The sequence below is a fragment of the Melanostigma gelatinosum genome, assembly GCF_949748355.1.
Source record: "Melanostigma gelatinosum genome assembly, chromosome: 18".
NCBI lineage: Eukaryota > Metazoa > Chordata > Actinopteri > Perciformes > Zoarcidae > Melanostigma > Melanostigma gelatinosum.
The window spans coordinates 8,472,023-8,497,471 of NC_136651.1; the positions used below are offsets into that span (position 1 = coordinate 8,472,023).

The 25,449-nt window shown below is 42.4% G+C and overlaps 1 protein-coding gene across 1 annotated transcript in view; it reads left to right on the top strand.

Annotated features, from left to right (window-relative positions):
- Nucleotides 1-837: 837 nt before the first annotated feature.
- Nucleotides 838-25,449, top strand: part of itga1 (integrin, alpha 1) — a 39,874-nt gene continuing 15,262 nt past the window's right edge. Inside the window, exons 1-6 of the mRNA XM_079289447.1 lie at nt 838-1,048; nt 16,840-16,960; nt 20,069-20,178; nt 22,806-22,894; nt 23,904-24,018; nt 25,109-25,236. Coding sequence (XP_079145573.1) covers nt 1,003-1,048; nt 16,840-16,960; nt 20,069-20,178; nt 22,806-22,894; nt 23,904-24,018; nt 25,109-25,236 — 609 coding nt within the window. The 5' untranslated portion in view covers nt 838-1,002. The remainder of the gene's footprint in view (nt 1,049-16,839; nt 16,961-20,068; nt 20,179-22,805; nt 22,895-23,903; nt 24,019-25,108; nt 25,237-25,449) is intronic.

Sequence of the window (25,449 nt, forward strand, 5' to 3'; positions counted from 1 at the left end):
CCAGCTGTGGGTCCCTGGAATTGGCCCCACTTGTCCATAGTGAGAAACGCTTTGGATTAGGTTTTTCAACTGATGATGAAAAACATCCTTCAGGTGCTACTAGCACAGATGGTAAGGCTTTAACTTTTTTTTTTTAATACAGTATAGTGACCCCAACTTTCAACACAAACCCACAGCTGGTAAATGAGAGTGGACCCTTGGGAAATGATATGGTGGGTGGAGTGCCAAAGGGGCACAAGAACAATTGTATTCGTGTTATGGGAGAGCAAAACCAACAATGTTGGAAATTTGCTCTAAAGTTCTTTGAGTTTGTTCACTTGAGTTTTACTGTCATTTAGTTTTACTTGTTATGATTACAAATATGTGTTTATGGTCGGAGAAGAAAAACCTTTCTTCCACGTAAAAATCCTTTTCACACATTAAATCCCTCATAAATTGACCAGATTTGTGATGCACTTTTACCCAACTGGTCAACATTCTCTGACAATAATGGGACTACTATGCTACTATAATAAATCTATACACATTCATTTTTACGAGATACTCAAGTGAGCTGTCACAGACTGGAGTCTGTATGCTGGACTGATTGTTTAACGCCTGTCAGTTTGTCTTCTGGTCTCCAGACGTCCCCGCGCTGCTGTTACTTGACTGGTAAGATTTTCCCGTGCGTCTGGCAGACCAAGCCCCCATAAGGTTCTGTGCACGAGTGAACTCATTACAAACGCTCCCAGCAGCCTTCCTCCTCATTCTTCCTCCTCCCTGTTTCTGTCCGTCCCGCTCTGCAGGAACAGAGCTCATCCCGAGTGGCGGAGCCAGTCTGAAACGGGACGTCAGACAGTTCAACTGTGGATGCCGCAGCACAGGAAATGCCGTTTGTTTCTCTGGTTAGCCATCGAGCGATTTGACTTCTCCGGGGATCTCCTGTTTATCTGACCACCGGGCGTGAGAGGCAGAAAAGTCCGTGGAATAAGTGAAGCTGCGGGACATCTCTAGTGCGCCGGGATGCTCGGGATGAGTCATTTCACTTTGACAACAGCGGCAGTTGTTGGTGAGTAAAAACTCGGCGCATTTGCGCTCATCGTCGGATGAAATAATGAGTGACGGGCACGTTTTTTCTACCGCGCCGAGGTCTCCAGCGCATCTTTTGCGCACACGCTGGAGAGCAGCTTGGATCATGCAGTCTGCATAATTGACGACTGAGCGACTAAAAGCATCCATTATGTGTGTCACTCCCATTGACTGCGCGCCCAATAATAAAGGTGGTGGCACCACAGTGTCTTCCTAAACTGCCCCTAAATACTTTCCGTCCGGAGTGCCCAGATGCTATTTATGCTGACTGAGGGGAACCGCAGAGCACTTAATTGTTTCTACGTGCAACAGAAGCATTGCCTCATATAATCGAGACATTACAGTCAGTCTGGAGGGCTCTAATTGAATCTTGCGCATGCCAGTGTTTACACGCCACCAGTGTCCGGCCTTACTGGGAAAATAGAAGTTGCGTTGTTTCTGAGTGTCACAGTTGTGTAATGTTTCTGCAGAAACTGAGTCATTTGCAAAGCATGAGTCAAGTAAAATTGTGTCAGACATGCATCTTTGGATCGCAATGCAGGAGAGTGGATTTAGTTTTTGCAGATCATCAGTGATAATTCGATTTCAATTTTTAGAAGGTGAAAAGTGAAATGAATATTGTCTTAATGACGGCTGTAAGAGGCAGCGAGGCTCTAATGGGATATCTGTGTTGGTGGAGTCCCACCGGTGATGCTGTGTGCTCTCAGGTTCAGCTCCAGAGCAGCAGAAGTGAATTAACTTCTTCTAGGTCATGTACCAAGTGATTCAAACATGATGGAAAGTCCCGGCAAAGTTGAGCCACCTCTCTGATTTTGGAAGAAGGGGGAAAAAAAAGAAAGAGCAAAGTAAACAGTGCAAGTCTCTCTTCAATTCTCAGATTCCTGCACTCACATGTGATACCGGCTTGTGATGTTCATTTGAGAATTGAGTTAGAGCTGGGGATGGAGATAAATGTGTGTGTTTGTGGCATCAGCAGAAGCTCACATGTGTAAATCATTACCATCACATCAAGAAAGTCCGGTTTATGGTCTCTCTTGTCCCATCCTGCATGGTCCACTGGTCTAGTCATGTAGTCAGATGAGCTGTTTGAGTAAGACCTCAATCTGGGTATAGGGGTAGAAGCTATCTGGTTTGAGTCCGTACTGGGAGATCTCGTGTTGTGCTATCGGAGCTGCCTCTGCCTGCCTGAGAGGCCCACATGTGGTTATTGTAGTGGCAGCATTTAATCTCGATAAATTCCTAACGGAGATGGGGCTACAGGTGGTTTGAGTTTGGTCCTGCAGAGGAGGAGAGGGGCATCTGGCTTCAATCAGTGTGTGTCAGACCGGAGTGACCGAGCTTACTAAGAACACCTACGCTCGAGACTTGGGCTGCAAGTGATGATTATTTGCTTTGTCGATTCATCTGTTTTTTAAATTTTTTTAATTGTTTAATCATCGTCTATAGTCACTAAAGTGTGGAAAAATGCCTGTCACTGCTCCCCAGAGCCCGACATCATGTCAGACAATGAAAAGACATCAATAACTTCAGTCAATAACTTGAGACATTCTGCCTCGCTTCTCTCGTTGTCTTTGTTGTGTTTGTGAGGTGATACAAGCTCACACATGATGAAAGGCTTCTTTGACACACATTTTAGAGTTCATATGGTTCTTTAAAACACTAGAAGCATGCCTGTTCAGCTAGAATATAGACTACATGTTCCCCTTACTGAGGAATGTACTTAACTTCTTTGTAACTATGTGTCTGCTACAAAGACGGAGGGAAGGGTTGGAGGGTTAGTCGAACACAAACTGATTTATTTCTCCCTCAACATTCCTCCAAGGACTCCTGCAGATTCTCACATCTCAGATTTGGCAATTTGTCTGTTCTCCACATTTTCACGAGCATGTGGGATGCTGCTGTAGATGACCGGAGTAGATGCTTTAAAGAAAGCTGTAAGGTCAGATAAGTCTTCAGACGTTAAAGCTCTGAATTGAATTCATGAGCCCGAGTGTAGCCGGCCATCTCCTTCATTAACAATATGTCTCGTCCTCTACTATCATTCCTATCAGCTCACTCCCCCGGCAGCAGCAATCAGCACTAATTTGACATAAACAGCCTGCTGGCAGTGGCAGACACATCCACTGGAATGGTCTGTGATTAAGCTCTGATTGTGACGCTAGTTTATTCTGCATCTTTGATCACTCATTTTTTTTAAACAGTTAGGTGTAACTACTATCTGAATCCACTGAACACTTTGAAGGTGTGAAAGGAAACCGAGTGTATTGTCTCGACTTCCGTTGGCTTTCTGTCACCGTAGTATCTCCTCTTCAACTAAAAGACTTGACACTCACTCACGTGAAGTTGGGCTGTAACATCTCAATCACTACTGGATGACATTCATGTTCCACAGAGGATGAATCCTACTGACTTTGTAGATCCCCGAACCCTTTTATTGGCATCATCATCAGGTCAAAATTTAAATTTGTCCAAAATTTTGACTTATGACCAAAATACTTTCAAAATACTTTCAAAACTAAAATTTCTACCAGACTCAGCTCACAGCGTCTCTTAGCATGCTTAACATGCTAATCTAAGATGGTGAACATGATAAACCTGCTAAATATACTGATGAGTGAACCAAGAGACGACCCATCCGAGTCACTTGACTTTGCAGAAAGTGAACAGGACCTTTATTTCACCCCAGATGCCCAGAATATATTTCATACATTCAGTAAGTAAGGTGGTAAGAAGTAAGAATAAAGTTGCAAAATAAAGTCACATTATCTCCAGAGGAGGAACACAATCATGTTTTCTGTCAGAGGAGAATGAAATACGTTCAGAGTTTAATAAAACTAGAAAATAAATGTCACACAACTCCATCTCTGCTGAGATATGGTTAGGATTTTCTCATAAATGTTTTGCCTTTCAGTTTATGGTTAGCTCTATCTGATGTGGTAGAGGTGCAGGTTTTCACACTTCCTACACACAAGGATGTGTGCATACCAACAGTTATCTCATGGTTTACATTTGGAGTGTGACAATCGGTGGCCGTGATAAAAGGCCAGTAGGTTATGTGCTGAAAGACAGAGGGGACACAGATCTCTGGCTGTCTGGTGTCAAACAACCAAATAGACTCGAAGTACAGTCACATGTAACACTTCCTGATAGGAAGAAAACAGGAAGATAGTTTCTTCTCAAGGCTTGTGAGAGCTGGGGCTTCAAAGAAACCCGGGACGTTAAGATAAGGCATGCGATGACAGAAATCCCATTCAAGTTATGAGATAGTTTCTCATTTAAAGGTATCCGTTACATGGATCTTGGTGGTGAAACACCAACATGTGTGCTGATGTTTTTGAGGGAAAAGATGTGTTTGACGCTATGACTCTGTAAATGCACCCGTTGAACCGAAACTGTGTGGTCAGTCAGCGCGTCCATTCAAAGTCAACAGTCGCCGAGCTAAGCTGATGTCTAATTATTTGAATGATTTGTACACGATTGACAGAGAATGTGTGTATTTTTAGGAAACGTCGACGCTTAATTTAAAAGGCTTAGCATTTAGCATTTGGCATCACATGACGCCAATTCAGATGAAGACAAGCTTGTGCATCTTGGGTGCATGCCGAGGTGACTGCTGTCAAAGTGTAGCCAATCTGACAGGAAGTTCTATTCTGTGGATGAACACAAAACAGAAGAGCATATATCTCCTTGACGAGCTGCGATACTCAAAGGACGGTTCAAAGATTCGCCCTCGAGCCTGTGAAACCACAAAGGCCACCCACATGACTTGGTTTCATACTCGTGCTGCCTGAACCCACGACAGATGTGCAACTGCTGTCTCTGCAGCATGTGGCAACAATGCTGAAAGAAGCGTTTGCAAAGGGAAAGATGCCCCAGTTCAGTTTGAACCAGAGGCTCTGGGATTTGATGGCATTCATCTAAACCGCTAAGCCAACAGATGCCCTCGTTTTTACAGACCAATATTCAATCTTTCCTTTCTGCATCACTTCAATTATTTAGACTTAGTTGGTAAAGTAGAAATGTATAAGCCACTTTAACAGCCAGCAGAAAATGAATGAATAGTCTAATTAAAGAGCTTGCTTGCAGGTTGACTGTGTTAGGAAACATAAAAATATGAACGAAGAAAGAAAGAATTTGACCTTTTTCCACTAACTCTGCCGAAATGCAAACCAGAAGCAGCGCATCCTCCACTGTGTGGCCATCTTACAGTCATCTTGCAGTGGCTCACAGATACACAGAGGGGGGCATGGTATACGTTAGCTTTCTTTTATTTGAAGCTCTGCAGGTTTACATTATTCCTCCGACAAAAACAGTTAAAGCCGGGATAACTCAACCCAGTGAAGGCTAACATTTCTTGAAAAAGGACTCATTGGGAGTCTTGAAACATATGCTGTTAGAGGAGCAGTGTGTACGATACATTCATGGTTCCCAGAGGACGAATCCTACTGATTTTGGTGATCCCCTGACTTTGCTTCTAGCGCCACCAACAGATTGTTTGTAGTTCAGAGTTATTTTGTTTTGATTATCTTTCAGTTTGGTGCAGACACTCAAGGTCTTTGTGAACTTCAGTAATCCCCAGACTTTTTTTTATCTAACACCACAATCAGGTAAAAATATTCAATTTGTCCACGACTTTTGTTTCATCTATTAAAACCGTTTTCTTTACTTTTCTTTAGCATTGCAGTCTCACAGAGCTGCTCGGGCGACTCTAGACCCGTTCGTCTTGTTGCAGTATAATTTGGGAATAATGTCTCTCGTATGTGTATTAGTGATGACTGTCAGTAACACAGAGCTGAGTCATCATTGCATCGTAATCACCTGTCTGCTGCCATAACTACAGATGAGGAAGTGAGAGAGAAATAAAAAGGAAACTCAGGGGTTGCCAAGATGATGCTTGTGCCAAACTTCTTCTGCTCTATGACTATGAAGCCATTTCAACAAGTCTCATGGTCTTAGCAGTTAAGCTTTCTCTCTCTCATTCCTGAAAATGGGTAAATCTAGCAGATGTATTGCATGTGTTGTTAGTTTTTGGTTGTGAATGTAAATAGTTAACATGTTCTATCAGAAGTTAACTGCGCCATTTGAGTGAAAGATTGTTATTCGGGCCCGAGCACCGACAACATCGGCCCGCGAAGGCCCTATTGAAACTGAAGGAATGATTATGTTATTGTTTTTAGGGGCTTTATCATATCCCAAAACTCACCAAATTTGTCATGCATATACCAGGACTGGTGAAAAATTAGAAATTGTACGGGTCCCATGCTCGAGTATGACAAAATTGCTCGCTAACGCCCCCTAGAAGTTGGAAAGGCAATTATTAATGACTTGTAGATGATTAATAACATAGTTTATAAAGTGTAAGTAAATGATTAAGAAATAATTTAGATGTACATTATTCATGCATTTTCTATATATATATAATGATTTTGTCGAAGGCACTGACTCTACAGTGGAAGTGTATAGCACCCATATACTATTGTACAGGCATTGTATCTGCTTCCCTCTATTCAGTGCTGCATTTGGGCACCAGATGTTCTCATATAAAATATTTTCAAAATCACGGTCTGCACATCTCCTTCTTACTATACTGATAATAATAATACACTTTCAGTGTGGATCCAACGCTCTGTATTGTATTTGGGACTGCTCCAGAACAGGTTAGTTGTGCAGCATTAATGGCAATCTACCCCGCTAAGAAGTGAACCACCGCTGTATACTGTAGAACCAGGGTGAACCCTTAAATTACCTCGCCAATCCCAAATCCTGCTCCGTAGTACAGGGCTCTGGTTAGCTCTACAGCAGCAAGTTGACATGGCAATATAGCCAGGTTAATATCGAGTCGCCTTCTAACATCGAAAACTGGCTTTAGGCTCAGCACACACACAGCACTGCTGGTGCTTTAGAGGTGCTGCTCGGCATATTTTTGAAGTTTGTAGTGAGCAAGGCTTTCTGTTTCCCACTGCTGGTTCCAGCTTCATACATGTCGCACAGCTGTGAGTGCTTATCGATCCTGCCTTTTGTCTTTCACCACGACATCAATCTTTTGGAAACTTTAGCTTAGCAGTTTTAGTTAGCCAGACCAATGAGCTGGCAGAATATAACAGTGAAGTTTATTTTTCAAACAGCTTTTTTCACCATTTAACCTTTTGTTGTTTAAAAGTAGAGGAACTTGTAAGCTGATAGAAAAGATGAATAAATATATAAAATAGCAGATTCTTTAAAAACGAGTCCAGACCCAACACAATTGGAATGCTTTGTCATCAACTCAACTGTAGGAAAAGAAAAAAATACAACAAAACAGGCAAACATTTTGAATTATATTGTTCCTCCTCTGCATGTTTTTGCAGGAGCACCCTGAATATTTCGAGTAGAAAAAAAACCCCAACTGAGTGGAAAAGCTGGTGACTTTTGATGAAAGGAAATCTGCTTTTCGTGACAAACGGCATTCGATTTACATGACATGTGCATGATGTGGTTTACACTTGATACAGAGCAACATAATGCATGTTTGCGCGTGTTCTCTATCGCGCCACACAGTGGATACAGGAACTGGTGAAGTATTTGCAATACATAATTTCCAGCGACACACACTCGTTCATCGCTGCTTGCAACTTTAATTCTCGTTGTATTCGAGTAGCAGGTCTCCATGAAGTGTTTGACAAACGAATCTTCCTATAAGTGGCCCCTATAAGCTCAAAACTAAACATAATAGTGAGATAAGTGCAGAATAATCCCAAAACTTCACCCAACAACATACACACACTTTGGAGAGAAACTGATATCTGCCATGAAAGAGCTTCAAATCAACAAAGTGCCCGTGAAGGTGTGACACTGCATGTCGTTTCAGCTTACGCGGGTCTTAACCTCACACAGGTCAAACCACACACAGACACACACATGTATAAACACACTGGACACATGAAAGCCTTCTGCATGTGTTTCACACTTCATCACTTGTGTTACAATTGTAGCATGTCAGGGGCATCCTTTTAACCCCATTAAGCCCTGGTATAATTCTTTCCATGTTGAAGAAATATTGAAGATTTGTCTGAAACACAGGCCTACATTTGCTCGTTATCATTCATTGTCAAGTCTTGTCCTAAACTATCAAGCATATTTACACTGAACCCCCACTTTTATCAAACGTTATCTCAGAAGCAGTTCCATCATTCTGCAAATACAGATTATCAGGTGTTTATAGGAGTCTATATCTACACTCTGTCACGCTATTATGTCTGCGGACAGTTTGTGTGTGCGTGAGGTATTTTTCGGCCACGTGACCTCTGGCACCAAACCGCTGTTGTGAAGCATCGCGGGGCAAAGAGGAGGACGGGGGAGGAGGCGTCGGAGCAGAGAGGGAGGCAAAGGGGAGAGTGTCACAGAGGGTTGTAGGGAGAGGAAAAGCTGCTGGCGAGGTGATAGGGAGTCGGAGGGGAGGTCCCCTTCAGAGGAGATTGAGCAAAAACAAGGAGAAAAGTGAAACGTGCAGAGGTTAACGAGAGAGTACACATCCGCTGCTTCTGTTTTCCAAACAGGGAAGTGGGTTAGTCCTCTCCGCTGCTTCTGTATTTTATGTTGCAGTGGTCAACTAGTTGGTTGTCAGCGCCTCCAAAAAACATGTCGTGACCGGTATCACTCATATGAGCGTTCTCTGAATCACCAGCTCTATAATTAAAGTGGTCGTGTGGTGTAGTGCAGAAAACTACATGTGGTTTCACACCTAACTTGTTTGGTGCGGTTCTAACTAACTCTGTACCGTTTGCCACTTTTATGAAGTTCTCCTCCTTTGATACTGAGAGAGGAAAGTCATTATTGACTTTCAGAGCTTTCCTGGAAAACGTCTGTCGAGGACAGGGTCACTGTTATAGGGCAGCTGGTGTTAAACCGTATCTTATGTTGGTGTTAACTTTTGTTTCGGGTGTAGTTTGTGATAAAGGGATTTTTTTGATGAGAAACAGGATTTAGGCTTGTCTCGAGTAATTTCCTTGTTTTTCTCAGTGTGTGCCAACCAAGACCCCATAACACCTTGCCAGAAGAAACACATGAGAAATACTTGCACACACATGCTTGTAGTCCTCTGGGACTCTCTCTCTATCTGTGCTGATAGCCTCAGATCCTGGATGTATGTGTTTCTGTGTGTTTTTGCAACAAGAGCAATGCTGCATCTGTGCACCAGGCCTGTCCAGCCCCTCCTTCCCCCTTACTTGTTAGTCTCCCAGGCCAGCGGCGAGCCGGAGCTATCCATCATACTGGCATCACACAGGGAGCAGTGGAGCTGTGGCGTCGGCCTGGGGCAACGTCTTCACATTAACCTCTCCAGCAAGAGGCCAACACGGAACGGCCACGCTCGTCCCGATGCTCTTCTCCCAGCACAAAGGTTTCCCATGAAGAAAAATGTCTGCTGGTAATGTTTCACTGTTACAATCTGCTGTCAGTCAGAATGAGGCTGATTCTTCTTCTTGCACTTTGAATCCTATAACGGACAGATGTTAACATACGTACATAAAGTTCATGCACAAACAAGCAGTCGGACATTTGGACATTTTTAACAGGGAGGGCAGACCCGGTTTATTTCATTCGCTCTTTTGGTTCTGTATTTGGAAATAAAGTTGAGAGAATGGGGGGGGGGGGGCTTCTTCAGCACCAGGGACAGCTCCATGGATTTTTATCAATACACAGCACAGTTGGGCTACTGATATGTCGGGGGCCATGGTCGGGGCCATACATTCTAACTTGCATACGAGTGCGAACCCCTATCTACCGATATCCCCCTCCCCACAGTCTCACCCGAGATTGTTCAGTGTCTACGAAACACTGTAACAAAAATGGTTATTTCACGACAATCATCTCAGGAAGCACAACTTTCAATTACTAACTGAAAAGCACAGGTACAGTACAAAACAAATATCTACAAAATAATATCTGTTTGCTCAGTATTGTGCGTGTGAGGAGAGGGCAGAAAAAAGTCAGCAGCAGAGAAAAAACAGTAAAACATTTGATGTAGTTCACGTGACAGATTCTTAGTGGCCTCAGGTGATTTCAAGTCTTTGGGAGTGAGAACATCTCGACATTAATGGTTGAGGAAGGAACTAAGGTGATTTGAAACTCAGCAGGGTTTTGTATGTCGATTAAATTTTTTATTTTTGCCTGTTCATCTTTCTCTTTTACAGTATTCAGAGTGAGTATGTCCTGTGCCTTGAAAACACAGTGGAGAAACAAAACATGAAGGGGAGTTTTGTGTTGCTTGAACACATCTGTGTGTTTTACAGAGAAAGGCAGCGTGTCGACATTCACCCCTGCTGAGGCCATGTCCACACTCATGTGGAGATGTTTAAAAAATGTTTCCTCTTTCTTTTCTTTGAGCTTCAATCCACGGAAGAGTTTTTTACCTCTGAAAGTTATATACCAAAAACAACAAAAAAGAGACCATGGAAACACAAGTCAGGATTTTATTGTCATATACCTTTTTACACATAATTTGACTTCTGCATTTGACCCATCCCTGGATATAGGGAGCAGTGGGCTGCCATTGATCGGCGCCCGGGGAGGTTCCGGCAAAGTTGAGCCACCTCAACTGAATTTGCAACTCAGGTACACTTCGACACGTGACACGTCCCAGTCGGGGATCGAACCGCTGACCTTCCGGTTCCCAGACGACCCGCTTAATCCAGTGCGCCACTGTATAAACATCTGCTGTATATGTATATATATACACAATACATATGTGTGTATTGTATGACAGGTTACAGTCGGGTGTAAGCACTGATAGCTGTGCTCTTGAAATAACACTGTACTCTGGGTTGCGATTCTAAGCATAGAATTGTTTCTGTTGTATGCGTTTCCCTCTCAATCATTGTTTAACAAGTGATGTATTTACAAAATACCCCACAACTAACAATTAGATGAATCTGCTGCTGTGACCCATTTCAACATCTTTCTAAAGGGCTTAAGAAAGATGTGGGTTCGGTTCTGTGTGAACCGATAAGGAAAGATGCTTCACCCTGCTTCCAGTCTTAATGCTAAGCTAGGCTAATCAAGTGCTGAGACGTGAGAGTGGTATCAATGTTTACATTTAACTTTTGGAAAGAAAACTAATACATGCTGAACTATTCCTTTAAGAGCAATATCCTTTTCTGGAAATACCCTGATCAGCATGACAGATTAAAACAGTGAGCTTGAAACCACCATAAAGCAAATTCTCATTTGTTTTTCCTATAAATGAATTGCAAAGATCCTCGTAAAGAGCCGGCAGTCAGCCAGAAGCGCTCTGCTGTTTGTGTATTCTTGTACCACCAATTAAAATGTAATCATGACAAGTGGATAGTGCAGATTAATGTGTGTGTTGGTCTGTTAAGTGGTGGCTAAGAGCCTTATCACTTATTCAAAACACGCTAAACATAGCACAAATAAATTGTACTGCCACTTTGTAAAACTATAATTAGAGTATTACAGTTGTAGTGTATGTTGTTTATTATACAGAGCATGTTAATTAAAATGAGACACAGTTATTTAATATTGCATATACTCAGGAAATTGTTCTATGTTTTCGGAGGATAAGTGACGACAAACTGAACTCTTTATTTCCTGTTCATTGGATTGTCATTTGTTTCTGTGTTTTCTTTAAATATTTCTTTTTGGCTTCACTGACTTTTTAAAATAAATCTGCCGTGATGTTTTCAGAGTTGTAGGAGTATGGAGTTTACCCACGCGCTCATGGTTACAGTATTTGAGGCGTAGCATGATTCTTTTTGCATGTTGCTTATTGATTCTGGAGGAAGGTCATTATTTGACCCTCGGGTGTGTGCAGTTTTAGTTCCTCCAGAGGTGTTTGATCTATCCCAGAACCCCCCCCCCCCCCCCATCCCAGCTGCTCCCTGAATGTTAAAACTGGTGTGATTGGCAGATTTAACAGACACAGTGCGTGTATGTCAACCAGCCCTGCAGTATACGCAGTGAATTTGGGGGGGATGAAAGCTTTGACAACCGCCCGGGGGGATGATGTCATGTGTGGGTCTCAGCTTGTAAGCCGGCATGTTTTCTGCACCGGTGGAAAAAGCAGAGCTCCAGAGGATACATCTGGAAGTTTCAGAGAGGGGAATCTGACACCGCTGAGCCGACACGTTCAGTCAATGAATGAAAGGAGAGCAGCAGAGAGATGCTGGGGCGGGAGGTACAGGGACGAAGATGGATGGAAGGAGGAAATAGTAGAGCAATGGATGAGGCTCTTGAGGGAGAGTGGGATGGGACGAGAATGAATTAATGAATGGGTGGAGGAGAGGAAGCAGATTGAATTGCGAGCTGAGTTAAAGGAGATGATTTTTGGTGGGGCTCAAGGGGGATGTCTTAAATATCTCAGTAACTGCCACGACATTTTGAACACATGTTCATGTTCCCCAGGATGAAACAAAACATCAGGGGCAAGTTTCACCAAATTTGCAACATGCAAGCTCCTCCAGCGTTATTTCTGACACATTAACTCATCAAAAGAAACACCAGACTTGCGACCGTGCATGAGCATGTGAGAGGAATGTAGGACTGGTGAATTTTTCTTCCATTTTTTTTGTTTGACATTCATTTGTGAAATGGTTCCCAGGCTGTTGACATTATGAGCATGTTAGCTTGCTTTGTTAGAATTCAGGTTAAAGCACCACTGTATGGCTGCAGACTTATAGTCTTGTTTCTTATCATGGTGAAGCTTGTCGAATTAAACTATATCTTTCTCTGTCTGCAGACATTCGCAATAAAAGTCTGAATTTTGCCCCTTGTGTTCCCCCGTGCATATGAAAACTCCAACACGCCTACAACCATGACCCCCATATACCACCGCACAGCCACATACTTTAAATTTGCCAAGAAATAAGCAGCAACTGAAAAGACAGCCAAACGAGAAAATTCAGTAAGAGTCAGCAGAGCTAAACACCTGTTAGAAGTTAAGCTCATGACTGATAACCAGAGTGATTGGAGAGGAAAGTGTTTATGCTGTTGGAGCAACAAAGAAGAAGAAAATTGGCTGAAAAATAGACAGTCAGAGTAGAATTATGTGAAAGTAAGACGGGAAAGCTGAGAAAAGAAGGGCAGTGGAAAAGAAAAACTGATAAAAGAACAAAGTCTGAAATCTGGAAATATTTCAGTTTTATACCCTGCCCATTCCAAAATATGAAGCTTGTCTCTTCTGCCAGTAGTGTCTGTTGTTACACACCAGCACATGGTGCATAAAGGTCCAGGTCCCACCCAAAGCCGTGGCTTTATTTTCTTTCAGGGTCTGACGTCACCACCACAAAAACATTAATCCTCTCACTCAGACTGACGTGTCATTAACACCGTTTGCTTTCTTTAAATTTAGAGGATTTGTTTTGAGTGTCTGTCTTGGATCAACTTTACAACTGACACGCGTGTGTTACTACAACTGATTAAGGTTGAGTTCCACGGTTGCTTAATGGCTTTGTTGCCTAGAGGTGCTGATTCGCGTTGAGCTGATTATAGTTGGTCAGATATGTTACAGATGAGCAGGTGCCGGTCGGGCGTGTGTTTTTACTGTGGCTGAACGAGGCTTTGAAGCGTACAGGTGCTGACATGGGTCATTTTTATAGCCGGTTTGATGTCTCACAGGCCAACAGGTGCTGATCTTTGCTGCTTTCTGCCCCGTTGTATCAGAGAGATCTGACTTTGGCTACTGAGTTTGATTTCTTGCTGGATTGTTAGATGCTGAAATGGAGTCGTTTTGGTTTTGAGTGTATCCGTGAGGGGAGCAGGGTTTTATTGTGGGTTAGTGTGGCTGACAGACTGCCAGAAGCAATCAGGACCACATGTAGCTTGACCAAAAACAGACCCATTCATTGGTCGCCTGCTGTAGTCTCAGGGCTGTGATATTTCAGCCAATTTAGATTAGATTTTTCTGGTCAGCAAAAAGGAGATTTTTGTTATGATAATCAATGACATACATGGACTGGATTTCATCAGCCAGTCTCCTTTTTCTGTTGAAACACATCTACAGCCATGCTGCTCTGTGAGGCTGTGCTGAACCACATGTGATGCTTTGAGCAAAAAGCTAACATCAACATGTTGAAATGCTCACAGGGAAAATGCTAACATGCTGATCATCAGCAGTAATAATGTTAAATATGTTCTCCTTCTCAGTTTAGCAAGTTAGCATGCTAACATAATTACAACTTAACACAAAAAACAGCTTAGGCTGATGGGGATGTAATTATTTGCTTTATACTTGCATTCTTTGTAATAGTCAGCAGGGGGCGACTCCTCTGGTTGCAGAAAGTAGTCTGATTGTATAGAAGTCTATGAGAAAATTAACCGACTTCTTACTTCCGACTTATTACCTCAATAAACATTGTAAACATGAGTTCATGGTCTCAATTGCACATTTTATGTCTTCTTCAATACAACATAATGTTCATTGGGTAAATTATGGTCCCATTCAGAGTAAAATGAGAGTCAACTGTAACATTTTGGTGCACTTACAAATGTCCTATTCAGCGTTTGGGTGTACTTAGCTCCACCCTCTTGTGTCACTTCCGGTTGCAAAAAACAACAACCCAAAATGGCGATGGCTGAGATGCTGAACTCAAGGCTTCAAAACCGTAGTCCACCAACCAATGGGTGACGTCACGTGACTACGTCCACACTTATATAGTCTACGATAGAAGTACTGGCATATTCAAATTTGGACCTCTTGGTGATGACAAAATAGTCAAAATTCTCCCGATTCATCCTGACTGGAACAAAATTCCATTGCAATCCATCCAATAGTTGTATTTCAGTCTGGACCAAAGTGGTGGGCCGACATAGTACCATGCTGCTAGCAACTCCTTCTGCTCTGCTCACCATGTGTAATGGAGCACAAGACGAACCCTCCAGACAGTGATGGACAGTTTTATATGCCAATACCTCAGAGGCTCATGAGGCCATTTCCATCCACAAAGGGAGAAGCCCTCTTATTGGTTTTCCAGGGCAGATATTCGCCCAGCTCACGAAAATAGTTACATAACTCACTGGTTGTGATTTGAGCAGAGCAGCGAGAGGAGACACCGAAAGCTTAAATGAGATTGGAATACACAAAAGACTGCCAACTGACAGAGGACGCTTCTGTGCAATTTACAGCTCAGGCCAACGTGACGCTGAACTCCACTTGAGTTCATTCTGTGATAAATGGCAAAGGCCTGGTTGGCCCGAAGCCATCTTAAATCAGCTAAATGAGTTGTGTGTGCGTGTGTGCGCACCTGTGGATTTGAGGGAATGTCTATAATCATGTTAATTGGAACAGGAAATGGAGCTTCTCTGCGAGATGGAGAGGGGCAACAGAGGAAGTGAGCGAGGGACAAAGCAGGGGGATTATATTTCTTGGCTGGGAGACTCTCTCTCTCTCTCTCTCTCTCTCTCTCTCTCGGATGTTGACTGGCAGCAGTATGCTTTTTTAAGTCCTCTGTGTATAAGAAAGCAGTGAGAGGGGCTGGTAACAGACCTGATTGCATGTACAGTAATTCATGCATCTAAGCCTCCTTGAGTTACGGCCTACAAGCACTGATCCTTGTTTCTATTGCTCTCCCTGTCTTTCCTCTACCAAGCATATCCTTTTAACACGAGGGACTACGCCACATGGTGGGAGGCTGATGAGAATGCCGTTAGTTGTGCAGGTATTTGGTTATTAACCACGGCCTTTTTACAAATATGTTGACTTGATGACGGCTCTAGGTGAAAAGTTAAAGGATCGCCAAAGTTATTACAGTTCATCCTGAGAAGGACATGAATGTGCGTATCAAATTTCATGGCAAACGAGTCGTTTTATAGAGATATTTCACTCAAAACCAGAAATGTCATTCACATGGTGGTGCTAGAGGAAAAGTCAAATCAAAAGCTGTTAGGAATCATCCTCTGGGGACCATGAATGCCTGCACAAAATGTCAGCGCAATCCAACCAATATGCGTGGACATATTTAAGACTCGCCGAACAATCAGCGTCCTTGAGCTGCACCGCTTGTGTGGCTGAAAAGTCTCTTAATTACTTTGGCGGCACAATCCAGACTCCATATGGTAGCTCTCGCTTGACTTTGGGGTCAGACACATTAGCTACAAAGCATCATCATCAAACAAATAGCTGCTTTTTTTATTTGTGTCTCCATGTATGTGGTCTGTGTCCATCTACTCCTCTGCACTCCCTCACAAATTGAATAAATTGTACCGGAGGAATTCGCTTGGTACAGTAGATATGAAGAGTGTCATTGTAGTGCAGGCACAATGAGACGTGTATGGATTCATATTGAGCCTCTGTGATATATACTCAGCTCAGTGACAGACTTCACATTGATGTTTGAAATTCCTCCAGTGTCCTCCAAAATGACTCTGTTCCTGTGTGTGGGATATGTTCACACAGTTCATCCCTCATAGAGCAAAGTGTACCATCTCTATATCATTTTGATATTATTAGAATTATGTAAATATTCTGGCTAAATTACCAGAATGTTTATTATTTATTAAGTTATTCTATTACTTGTTTCATTTTCATTTCCGGGTTGCATCTTGAACGTTCTTTAAATATTTATTGACAATGTTTGTTCATGCTGACCTTGTACTTATTATCATGGCTTTCTTATATGAGAAAATGAATACACAAGTCTCTTATTTTAGGATTGGATTATTTCATCTAAACTCTCCCCGGAGTAGTGCGGCAGCCAATGTCGGACTCGATAACCTCGTTTGTTCATTAAACAACAGTCTCTGGCTTCCTGTGTGACCTTTCCCTTCCCTTCGTCCCTGCAGTGCTGCTGCCGTGTGTGCTGTCCTTCAACGTGGACCAGAAAAATGGCTTGTCATTCAGTGGTCCACTGGAGGACATGTTTGGCTACACTGTCCAGCAGTTTGAGAACAGCGAGGGGAAATGGTGAGTGTCATCAACATTCGTCATCTTTCACAACAACGCAATTTCCTCGTCTCCCATTTCAGACGTGCGCCATGTGAGGGCAATTCACCATGATGTTCGATCGGACCTTGGAGCATTTCCATTATAATTCGAGTCAAGTCTGAATTGAATGCGATCATATGAAGCACAATCTTAATTGGGATAGAGTGAAATCAAATGCACACAACTCCTAATATTTGCATGATGGTTGCGGACAGAAACGCACATTCGTTTGTGTTTTCTTTTGAGTATTTTCTGGAAATTTGGTTCAAATTTGCATTACATTTTGATGTAAACTTGGCTACAGCAGTGACTCTTGACTCTTTTCTGTTTGTTCACAAACTGGTTTCTCTGCTCAGGTGGTCCTCGTAATTCATTACCAGAAAATCCCCTGAGTGTTGTTTTGGAGAGGCCTGGCCAAAAAGGTTTCTGCATAAGAACATTTTATTATACCAAGTTCAGTTTAATGCAAATCCTCAACATTAACAAAAGTGGAAAAAAATCCTTTATGAAGCTGTAAAACTAAGTGAAGGAGACCACACCAGCTGCTGCTATAATGAGGCTCCTTGCCTTTACGACTCTAGCCACAAAGGTCCCACCAGAGTATCCACATACTCAGCCTGTAAATACACTGAAACCAAGCATCCGTGGCTCCTTGCTAAAAAGGTGTGGGAGCACATTTTTAAAAACCTTGTTAAAGGCTATTAGAGTTTGGTTATTGGCTCTGTGTCTACATCTCTGCCTCAGTCACTCCAGTCTTTATTTCCCAGTTTGCTTCTCTCCGACCTGTTGCAACACCACCGCTGGTTCTTTCCCCACATGACTGTACCTGGTGGGTCTTCTGCAGTAACGATCGAATCAAGCTCATGAGATCAGTTACAATAATTCACAAACCGCTAATCAGTGGAGCCAGCTGTAACTGAACCTCCACGCTGTTCCCTGAAAACACATTAGCTCTGTTGCATCTCCAGATAGCACTATTGTGTTCCAGTTCAGAGCAAAGTGTTACCCAAAGAGGTCCGCGTGATAAGGTCCCGATTGAAGAAGTTGAACCCGGAGAAACAACTTGGTCAAAGCCGTTTAGCGATCTGAGCGGTGAACGAGAACAGACTAAAGAAAGAAAGTAAAGAGATAAAACTGTGATGGAGAAAGTTTGAAGGAAATGAAGAGAAGGGGCAATAAAACCAGAGATGTAATGTAGCCCTCTGTTTGTCCATGTGGGAGAACATTATGGGGGAAAAGGATGGCGGTCATGAGGTGATGTAACACGTAAGTCACCACCACTGATTAGACGCAGATGTCTCGTCCAGAGCCTCACCCTTTAGCTCTTCAGCGCACCTCAGCAGTGATGAACGGTAGATCGACTGCACAGAGAAAATGTGTTACATGTGGCAGAGACAGTTCAGGGGGAGACATCCGTCCACTGTAGTTTCTAGTACAGTAACGTTTCTCACAAGACTGCTGACGTCAGGAAATTGCCATGTTGTTGTTAAGTCAACTAACTGCGCTGCCAGAAATATCGTTCTTCAAGCAAACAAATTATTGCTTGTCTTTGTAGATGAATCGAGAGAAATGGGCTCGTATAAAACAAACAAAATCTGGCAATTAAGTAAGCAAAAAATGACTTGTTTAATGCTTTCTTGGCAAGAGTTAGATGAGAATATTGATAGTACGCTTCTGTTAAATATGACGCTACTGTCAGGAGATGGTTAGCTTAGCGTGGCATAAGGACTGGAAGCAGGTGGAGACCGCTAACCGTCATATTTAACAGACCAACGGATGATTGTATGATATCTTACCAAAAGTTCTTTCTCATTTTTTTGCGTGTTTTCCTACAAATGACCAGCAACATAAGCGATCTGTGCGTGCAGTGGAGAACCTGTTCAGGCAACAAAACTATGTTTGTGCCGTAAAATAAATACTTACGTAGGTGGCGTTACATACAAGAGTAAGGACTTTGGTTTCACTCGAGACACAAACAGCGGTCTCCTGGGTGAAAGTCCTGTGTTGGTTTGACCTCCTTGTTACATGGACTTTGTTGCTCTTTATACTACATTATGTCACCTGACTTCCTTAGCGGCAGCCCTGCACGTCCTGGCTCCTAACTACGTTGATTGTATAGAAAAGTTGGAAGCCACAGAACTTAAATAACTCAAGGCGTTCATGACCTGGTGGTGTCACCAGATGAAAAGTTCAGGGATCACCGATTCATCCTCTGGGCACCATGAACTTGATCATGACAATTCATCAGATATTTGTTGAGATACTTCAGTTTGGACCAAAGTGGTGAACTGACCACAGTCCTGACAACGTTATTTAGTTTAGATTTGAAAAATAAGATTTTATTAAAATATGATGAGCATTTACAGATGAATTGAAAGAATAAGCAGGTATGTTTCATCCTGTTGATTGTTTATCATAAATAAGTCAGTCATGGTGTGGTGTTTCTCACAGCTGACTGTGGACGGAGCAGAGCGTGTTGTTGTTGTTGTTCCACTTTGTGTCTGGCTTAAAGGACCAGAGCCCATTCGAGGTCAGGACTGTTAATACGCCCGAGTGCTCAGAGGAAGGCAGATAACCGACTCGTTTTAGTTCACTGACGGTGCAATATGTTATGAAACTCACACATGAACATGGTTCTGTAACACATGCACGCATGCATTTGCGCATGCTGAACATACATGTCCAGTAAAGACCAGATACAAGTATGTTTGATAAGAATGTAGCGATCTGCAAACATCGGCAACATTTCATGCATTAGTATGTAATGAGGTGGCAATAAGGTGTTTTTTTTAATGAGCTATGTCAACGTTATTTCAGTTTCCTGCCATAGTTTCAGGCACAATAAAATGAAAGCCACAGATTCATAAACCAACTATAACCGTTTTTATCAGCCAATCTGAACCTTCTGTTTATGTTGAAGTATAATTCAGGCAAATCGAAAGTCACCGCTTCCAGCCTGCCAACGCTTCATTTCTGCAATAATATTTGAATTGTGCTTGTTATCACAATCGTTAAACTGTGATGCTGGTGTGTGCTTGTTGGCAGGATTTCTAACCTACCAATACCAACTGTTCTTTATTTATTCAGGGTTCTGATTGGATCGCCGCTGTCGGGCCAACCATCCAAACGGACAGGAGACGTCTACAAGTGTCCTGTGGGGAGGGGGGACAACACGTGTGTCAAACTGGATCTGCCTAGTAAGAATACTGTGTGTGTGTGTGTGTTTGTGTGCTGAAAAAGTTAATCAATTGATTGAATAATGACTATAAATAGACAGTCAGATAATCTCTGGCTGGATTTTGGACTGTTGGTTGGACAGAACCAGACATTTGAGGATGTCGCCTTATTAACTGAGAAAATAATCTGGAGATTTTGCGAATATATTGTGTTTATTTGTATTACTGTATGTTTAAGACTTCTGCATATCTGATTGGGTCGAGTGGGGAGGAAGTGAGGCCCATCAGAACAGGAAGAGAGTAAATAAACAAGGTTTTAATGTTTCATCCTTCCAATTATATCTTAATTAAACAGATAAACACAACTTAGCTCCCGGTCAGCAGTCTGCAAAGTCTTTTGGCTGTGTGTCCACATTGGAGGACTGTTGACACTTCAGAATTATCAAGTAACAGGAGTTACAGTTCTCCTGCTGTTGGTAAATGATTGGCTTTAAGTGCTGATAACTCACAGTCAGGCCTGGAAATAATACTCGTCCACTCACCAGAGGAGAGTGCTGCATTTGTTTTTATCTTGGATGAGTTAAGCAGGCGAAAGCCTAAATCTCACAAACGCAAGTTTAGTGTGGAAAACATCCACTGGGACTCGATTGAGCCCGGCCGCCGGAGCCAGACAACTCGGCAAACAACTGGGAGTGGATTACATGACGACAACAGCAACAGTGCTGTATTTTGATTGAAAGCGAAACTGACAAAGTTTAACCTCGGACGAGGAAGCCGCTTGTCTTTCACATAGTCATTTCGGTCTATGCCCACCGACGACACCCAAGTCTGTCTCCACACTAGGTCTGCGTGATTGCAGCGCAGGAGAGAGATATGCCAAACCATAATGGAAGTTACATTTGTGTGGTTGTAATGTTGTAATTCTTAATCACGGTTCTGTCCGACCAATAAAATTGAACGTTTTTTTAAGCCGGGACAATTATGTGTGATGAAATACTGACAAGAAACTCCCAAGATCCACAATCTGCTAAACAGCACTGCAGTATGTTTACGTTCTGTTTGGAAAACTGAAATCCAAATGACAAACAATACACATAAACTGTCGGCTGCATACAATAGAAAATTTAGGTTGCAGTCTTTCAGGCTGAGCAATTAGTCAGCAGTGGTGGATTTCTAGATAAACTGATCATATTGATGTGAATGCATGTTGTGTAACTGGAGAAAATGATCATGAAATGCTATATTTATAATTTGTCTGTCTATATGCTAAAAGAGTTGCTAAAGTAAAAGTACCAATACAGCAGTGAATACTCTGTAAAAGTCCTGCTGTCCAAATTTGACTGAAGTAAATGTACAAAATGATTAGCATCAAAATATACTTAATGTACCAAGTGTAAAAATACTCATTATTCAGATTAGCCCAATGAAGCTCATTTGATTCATTTATATGCTGCGGGGTTGTGAATTTATTGTGAGTAGAAGTATGAAGTACAAGTACCTCGAAATTGTCCTTAAGTACAGCACTTGAGTAAATGTACTTTCCACCGCTGGAAGCTCATAGCCACCACCGAGTAAATTACTATTCATCATGCTGATAGATAGTAGCCACAATAGTATTAGCTTTCTCTGATTTCCAAGAGGTCGTTGCAGACCAAGAGGGATTGTGTAATAAGTGTGATATGTTCTGATATCTATCTGGGGTTCACAGTTCGCTGAGGACAAAGCGAGTATTCTCCTCTGCAGATCCACAAAGCTGCTCTCAGTCCCACGCGGACGAATCATGAGGATCTCAGTCCATATCACTCATTTGATCAGATAGTTAGGAAATAAGGAAAGGTCACTTTACAAAACAGCTTATTTTCACATCAAAGTTCCCTGTGTGCGCATGAGAGATGACTGTTTACTGAGCATCAAATACAACGTGTTAGAGTGATTCAAAAATATCTTTTAATTATGTGTTCTCCTCGTCAGCATTTTCAAGCATGAAGACAGGAAATGGGGGAGGGCTACAAGGATAAAAGCAAGAATCTGTATTCACAAAGAGATGAAGAATAGGGCTAGACTTAAGTCATTAAATGTGATGACGTCACACTAACTACGAACAGCTCAGTTTCGTGTCAGTTCAGAGGAGAGCACATTCCTGGCTGCTAATGAGAATCAGAAATGGTTAAATATCATAATGCCCTCATGGGGATTGGCGACGAGCTCGATTCGGAATTGAAATGTCATGTGAATGAGTTTGTGACAGTATGTGGTAATTTGAAGCAGATCCAAAAACATTCCCACGTTGGAGCGTTTGTAATAACATGCTAATTTTAGCCACATGTTGTGATTGCTTCATGATTCAAATCCTCGATTTCTTCTTCGCTGCAACTGGGATGTGTATCAGCAAAACATGTTGCTTTGTGCTCTGCATTCTTTATTAGCTGCCATAAGCTAAACACTGAGGTAAACTAATGAAACGTGCTATATTTAACCACATGTCAGTGGTTATTACATCTTCTCGGTGTAGAGGGAGGTAAGGACGGAGGGTGAGCGGCTCTCTTCCTTTGGGAAAATACAGAAGAGGAATTTGTCCAGCTGTTCGTCCTCTGTGCTGCTCTCTGTTTGTCTCACTCTGTTTATTCGTCCATATTTTTTCTCTTTAGAAAACACAACAGTTCCCAACTTACATGAAGTCAAGGAGAACATGACCATGGGAACCACGCTGGTGACCAATCCCAACGGGGGATTTCTGGTAAGGGGGAAGTTGCTCTTTGTAGTTCATGGAAGTGCTTTATAGTACATGTTCCATACCAAACACAAAAGGAGGACTGAGCTTTGCATATTTTCGGCAAGAAACTGGGCAGCAAGTATATGTTCACTAGACCTTTGGTCTCAATGGAAACAGTGGGCTTGACCCTCCCATGTTTCTCAGTGAGGCTTCATGTCCTGGGAATGTAACACTGTAAATCAGCTGTGTGCCGAAATGTATGTCTGAATGTAAGAGGGGGCGACACCCATTCCATTTTATGGTTATGAAGTCCAGTAAAATTATATTTAGATTAGCAGAGTTTAAAAAATGACAAACAATAGACTAATGGCCAATAGATATATATATATTAATGCAACTCATAAAAACCTGGCATCTGGATTCAGTGCTTGTTTTAGGGCTTTTATTTTGAAGGCTTGATGTGTTACATAATCTAATTTCTTTCAGATGACATTCCCATCAGCCTCAGTTATAGCTTTTGTTTATTGTTAATTTGCAAATCTTTGCACAGTAGTATTTGCTAATTAGCATCGGGATGTTAGCGTTTAGCTCAAAGCAACTCTGTGCCAAAGCCTCACAGAGCTGCTAGCATAGCTGAAGACTCGTCATCCAGGATCCCTCCCAGTGTGAGGAAAGCACTGAAGTTGTGGAGCACAGAGGGAAATCTAAGGAAATGATGCTGAGACATGAATGTTATACAATTTTCCAGTTCTTGTTGGTCATTTTGAAGCCCTACTTTCTTGCAGGCTCTGTTTCTCTGTTTCCCTCTTCTCTTCTTCTCTCTGGAGAAGTATAGTCTGAAGGGATCTATGGTGGTTTTTAATAGTCTCTTTGTAATCTTCAGTTTGAGTAGGTCTTTCCTCTTGGTTTCTGTCCTCAGTAGCCATGAACCTCCCCTCACCCATGACCTAATACTGGTGGAAAGCTAACCAGTCTGTGACTATTTTCTCAAGCAGTCTCAGTTTGTTTGTATGCGTGTGTCCTGTCTCCACAGGCCTGTGGTCCTCAGTATGGCTACATGTGCGGCCGGCAGCAGTACATCTCAGGAGTGTGTGCGAATGTCAGCGAATCCTTCCAGATCCTCAACTCTGTGGCACCGGCCGTGCAAGGTACGCTGCCTGACAGGAAAAAAAGAGACAGCATATCTACGCAGGACGTGACAGCCTCCGCACAAATTGCCTGTCGGGGATAAGAGATTGTGATCTAGTCCTCACAGTAGTACCACCCACGTCCCTGACATCAAACTCACCCTCTCTCAGCGAAGAGGGAGATTAGAGCATTCTTCTTCATGTAAACTTGTCTGCGACCCCCATCCCTCTCTGGCCCGGCCCAGCCCAGCCCTTCTGCCGCGTTGTATGCCCAAGTTAGGAGAAAGTTTACTGCGCCTGCACTCTGTTTCCCAGGAAGGAAACAGCCGAGAGAGAGAGCCAGAGAGTAAACAGTCTACAGTGATATTTCTCTGTCTATGACTCTTTTAGTATTTCTCTGCCATTCAACACATACACAGACTGATCATATAGTGCCGCAGAAAAATATGAACATGTCTCACGTTTGAAACTGATTTGATAAGTGCTGAATTAAAGTAAATGTCAGAACTGTAAGAGATTGTGCGCGGCCTTTGGGGACTTTTTTTGCTTTCATGACTCCTAACAGTCTCGGCTTGAAGTGTGAATGTGTAACGGATGGAGAAATTAGTCTCATTTAGGCCAATTACTACAGTACATGTCTGTGGGATTAGTGGTAAGAAAAATAAAAGTTCTGCAATGTGAAAGTCATCCTATAAGTACAAGTATCACATGTTAATGAGTGCACTTTAAAGGTTGAACTATTCCTTTAAAAGACCCAAAATCATCAAGTCATTTATTGAATTCTGTTCCTGCGACCCCTTCAGTTTAACCTGTGACCCCTTGTGGGGGTCCCGACCCCCAGGTTGGGAACCGCCGCTCGACATTATTACATTTTGATGAGCAGCTACTGTTGTGTGTCTGCTGTGGGCACAAGTGAACAGGAAGGGGACTGGATGTGTTGCATAATCGAATTTCTTTCTTTGGAGTGAAATCGGCAATTCTAGTGAAACCAGACATCCTTCTGTGGAAAAGTTTAAAGATAAAACATTTAATGTGTACTAAATAAAAACAATCTCCTCTAGCTGCATGCAGAGAAATGAAAACAAACTAACTTTGTTTGGCTTTGTTCCAGAATGTGCGAAAGAGCTGGACATTGTGATGGTTCTGGATGGATCGAACAGTATCTACCCCTGGACCAGTATCATCGAGTTTCTGCGACGTTTCATCGAGAACATTGAGATCGGACCTAAACTCTCACAGGTCAGTGGCATGAATGAATTACTTTCAAGGATCTTTGAAAGGAGAATAATGTTTCCCGCTGGAAGTTACTCTTTCTGTCTCAGACATCAATGGGTAATGGATGAATGGGTTACATAAGATTAGACAGAGAAAAAAAGGATGAATGAAGGAATAAACTGTTTGCTGCCAACTCAATTTTTCATATTATATTATGTTTGATGACATAAGTGCCCA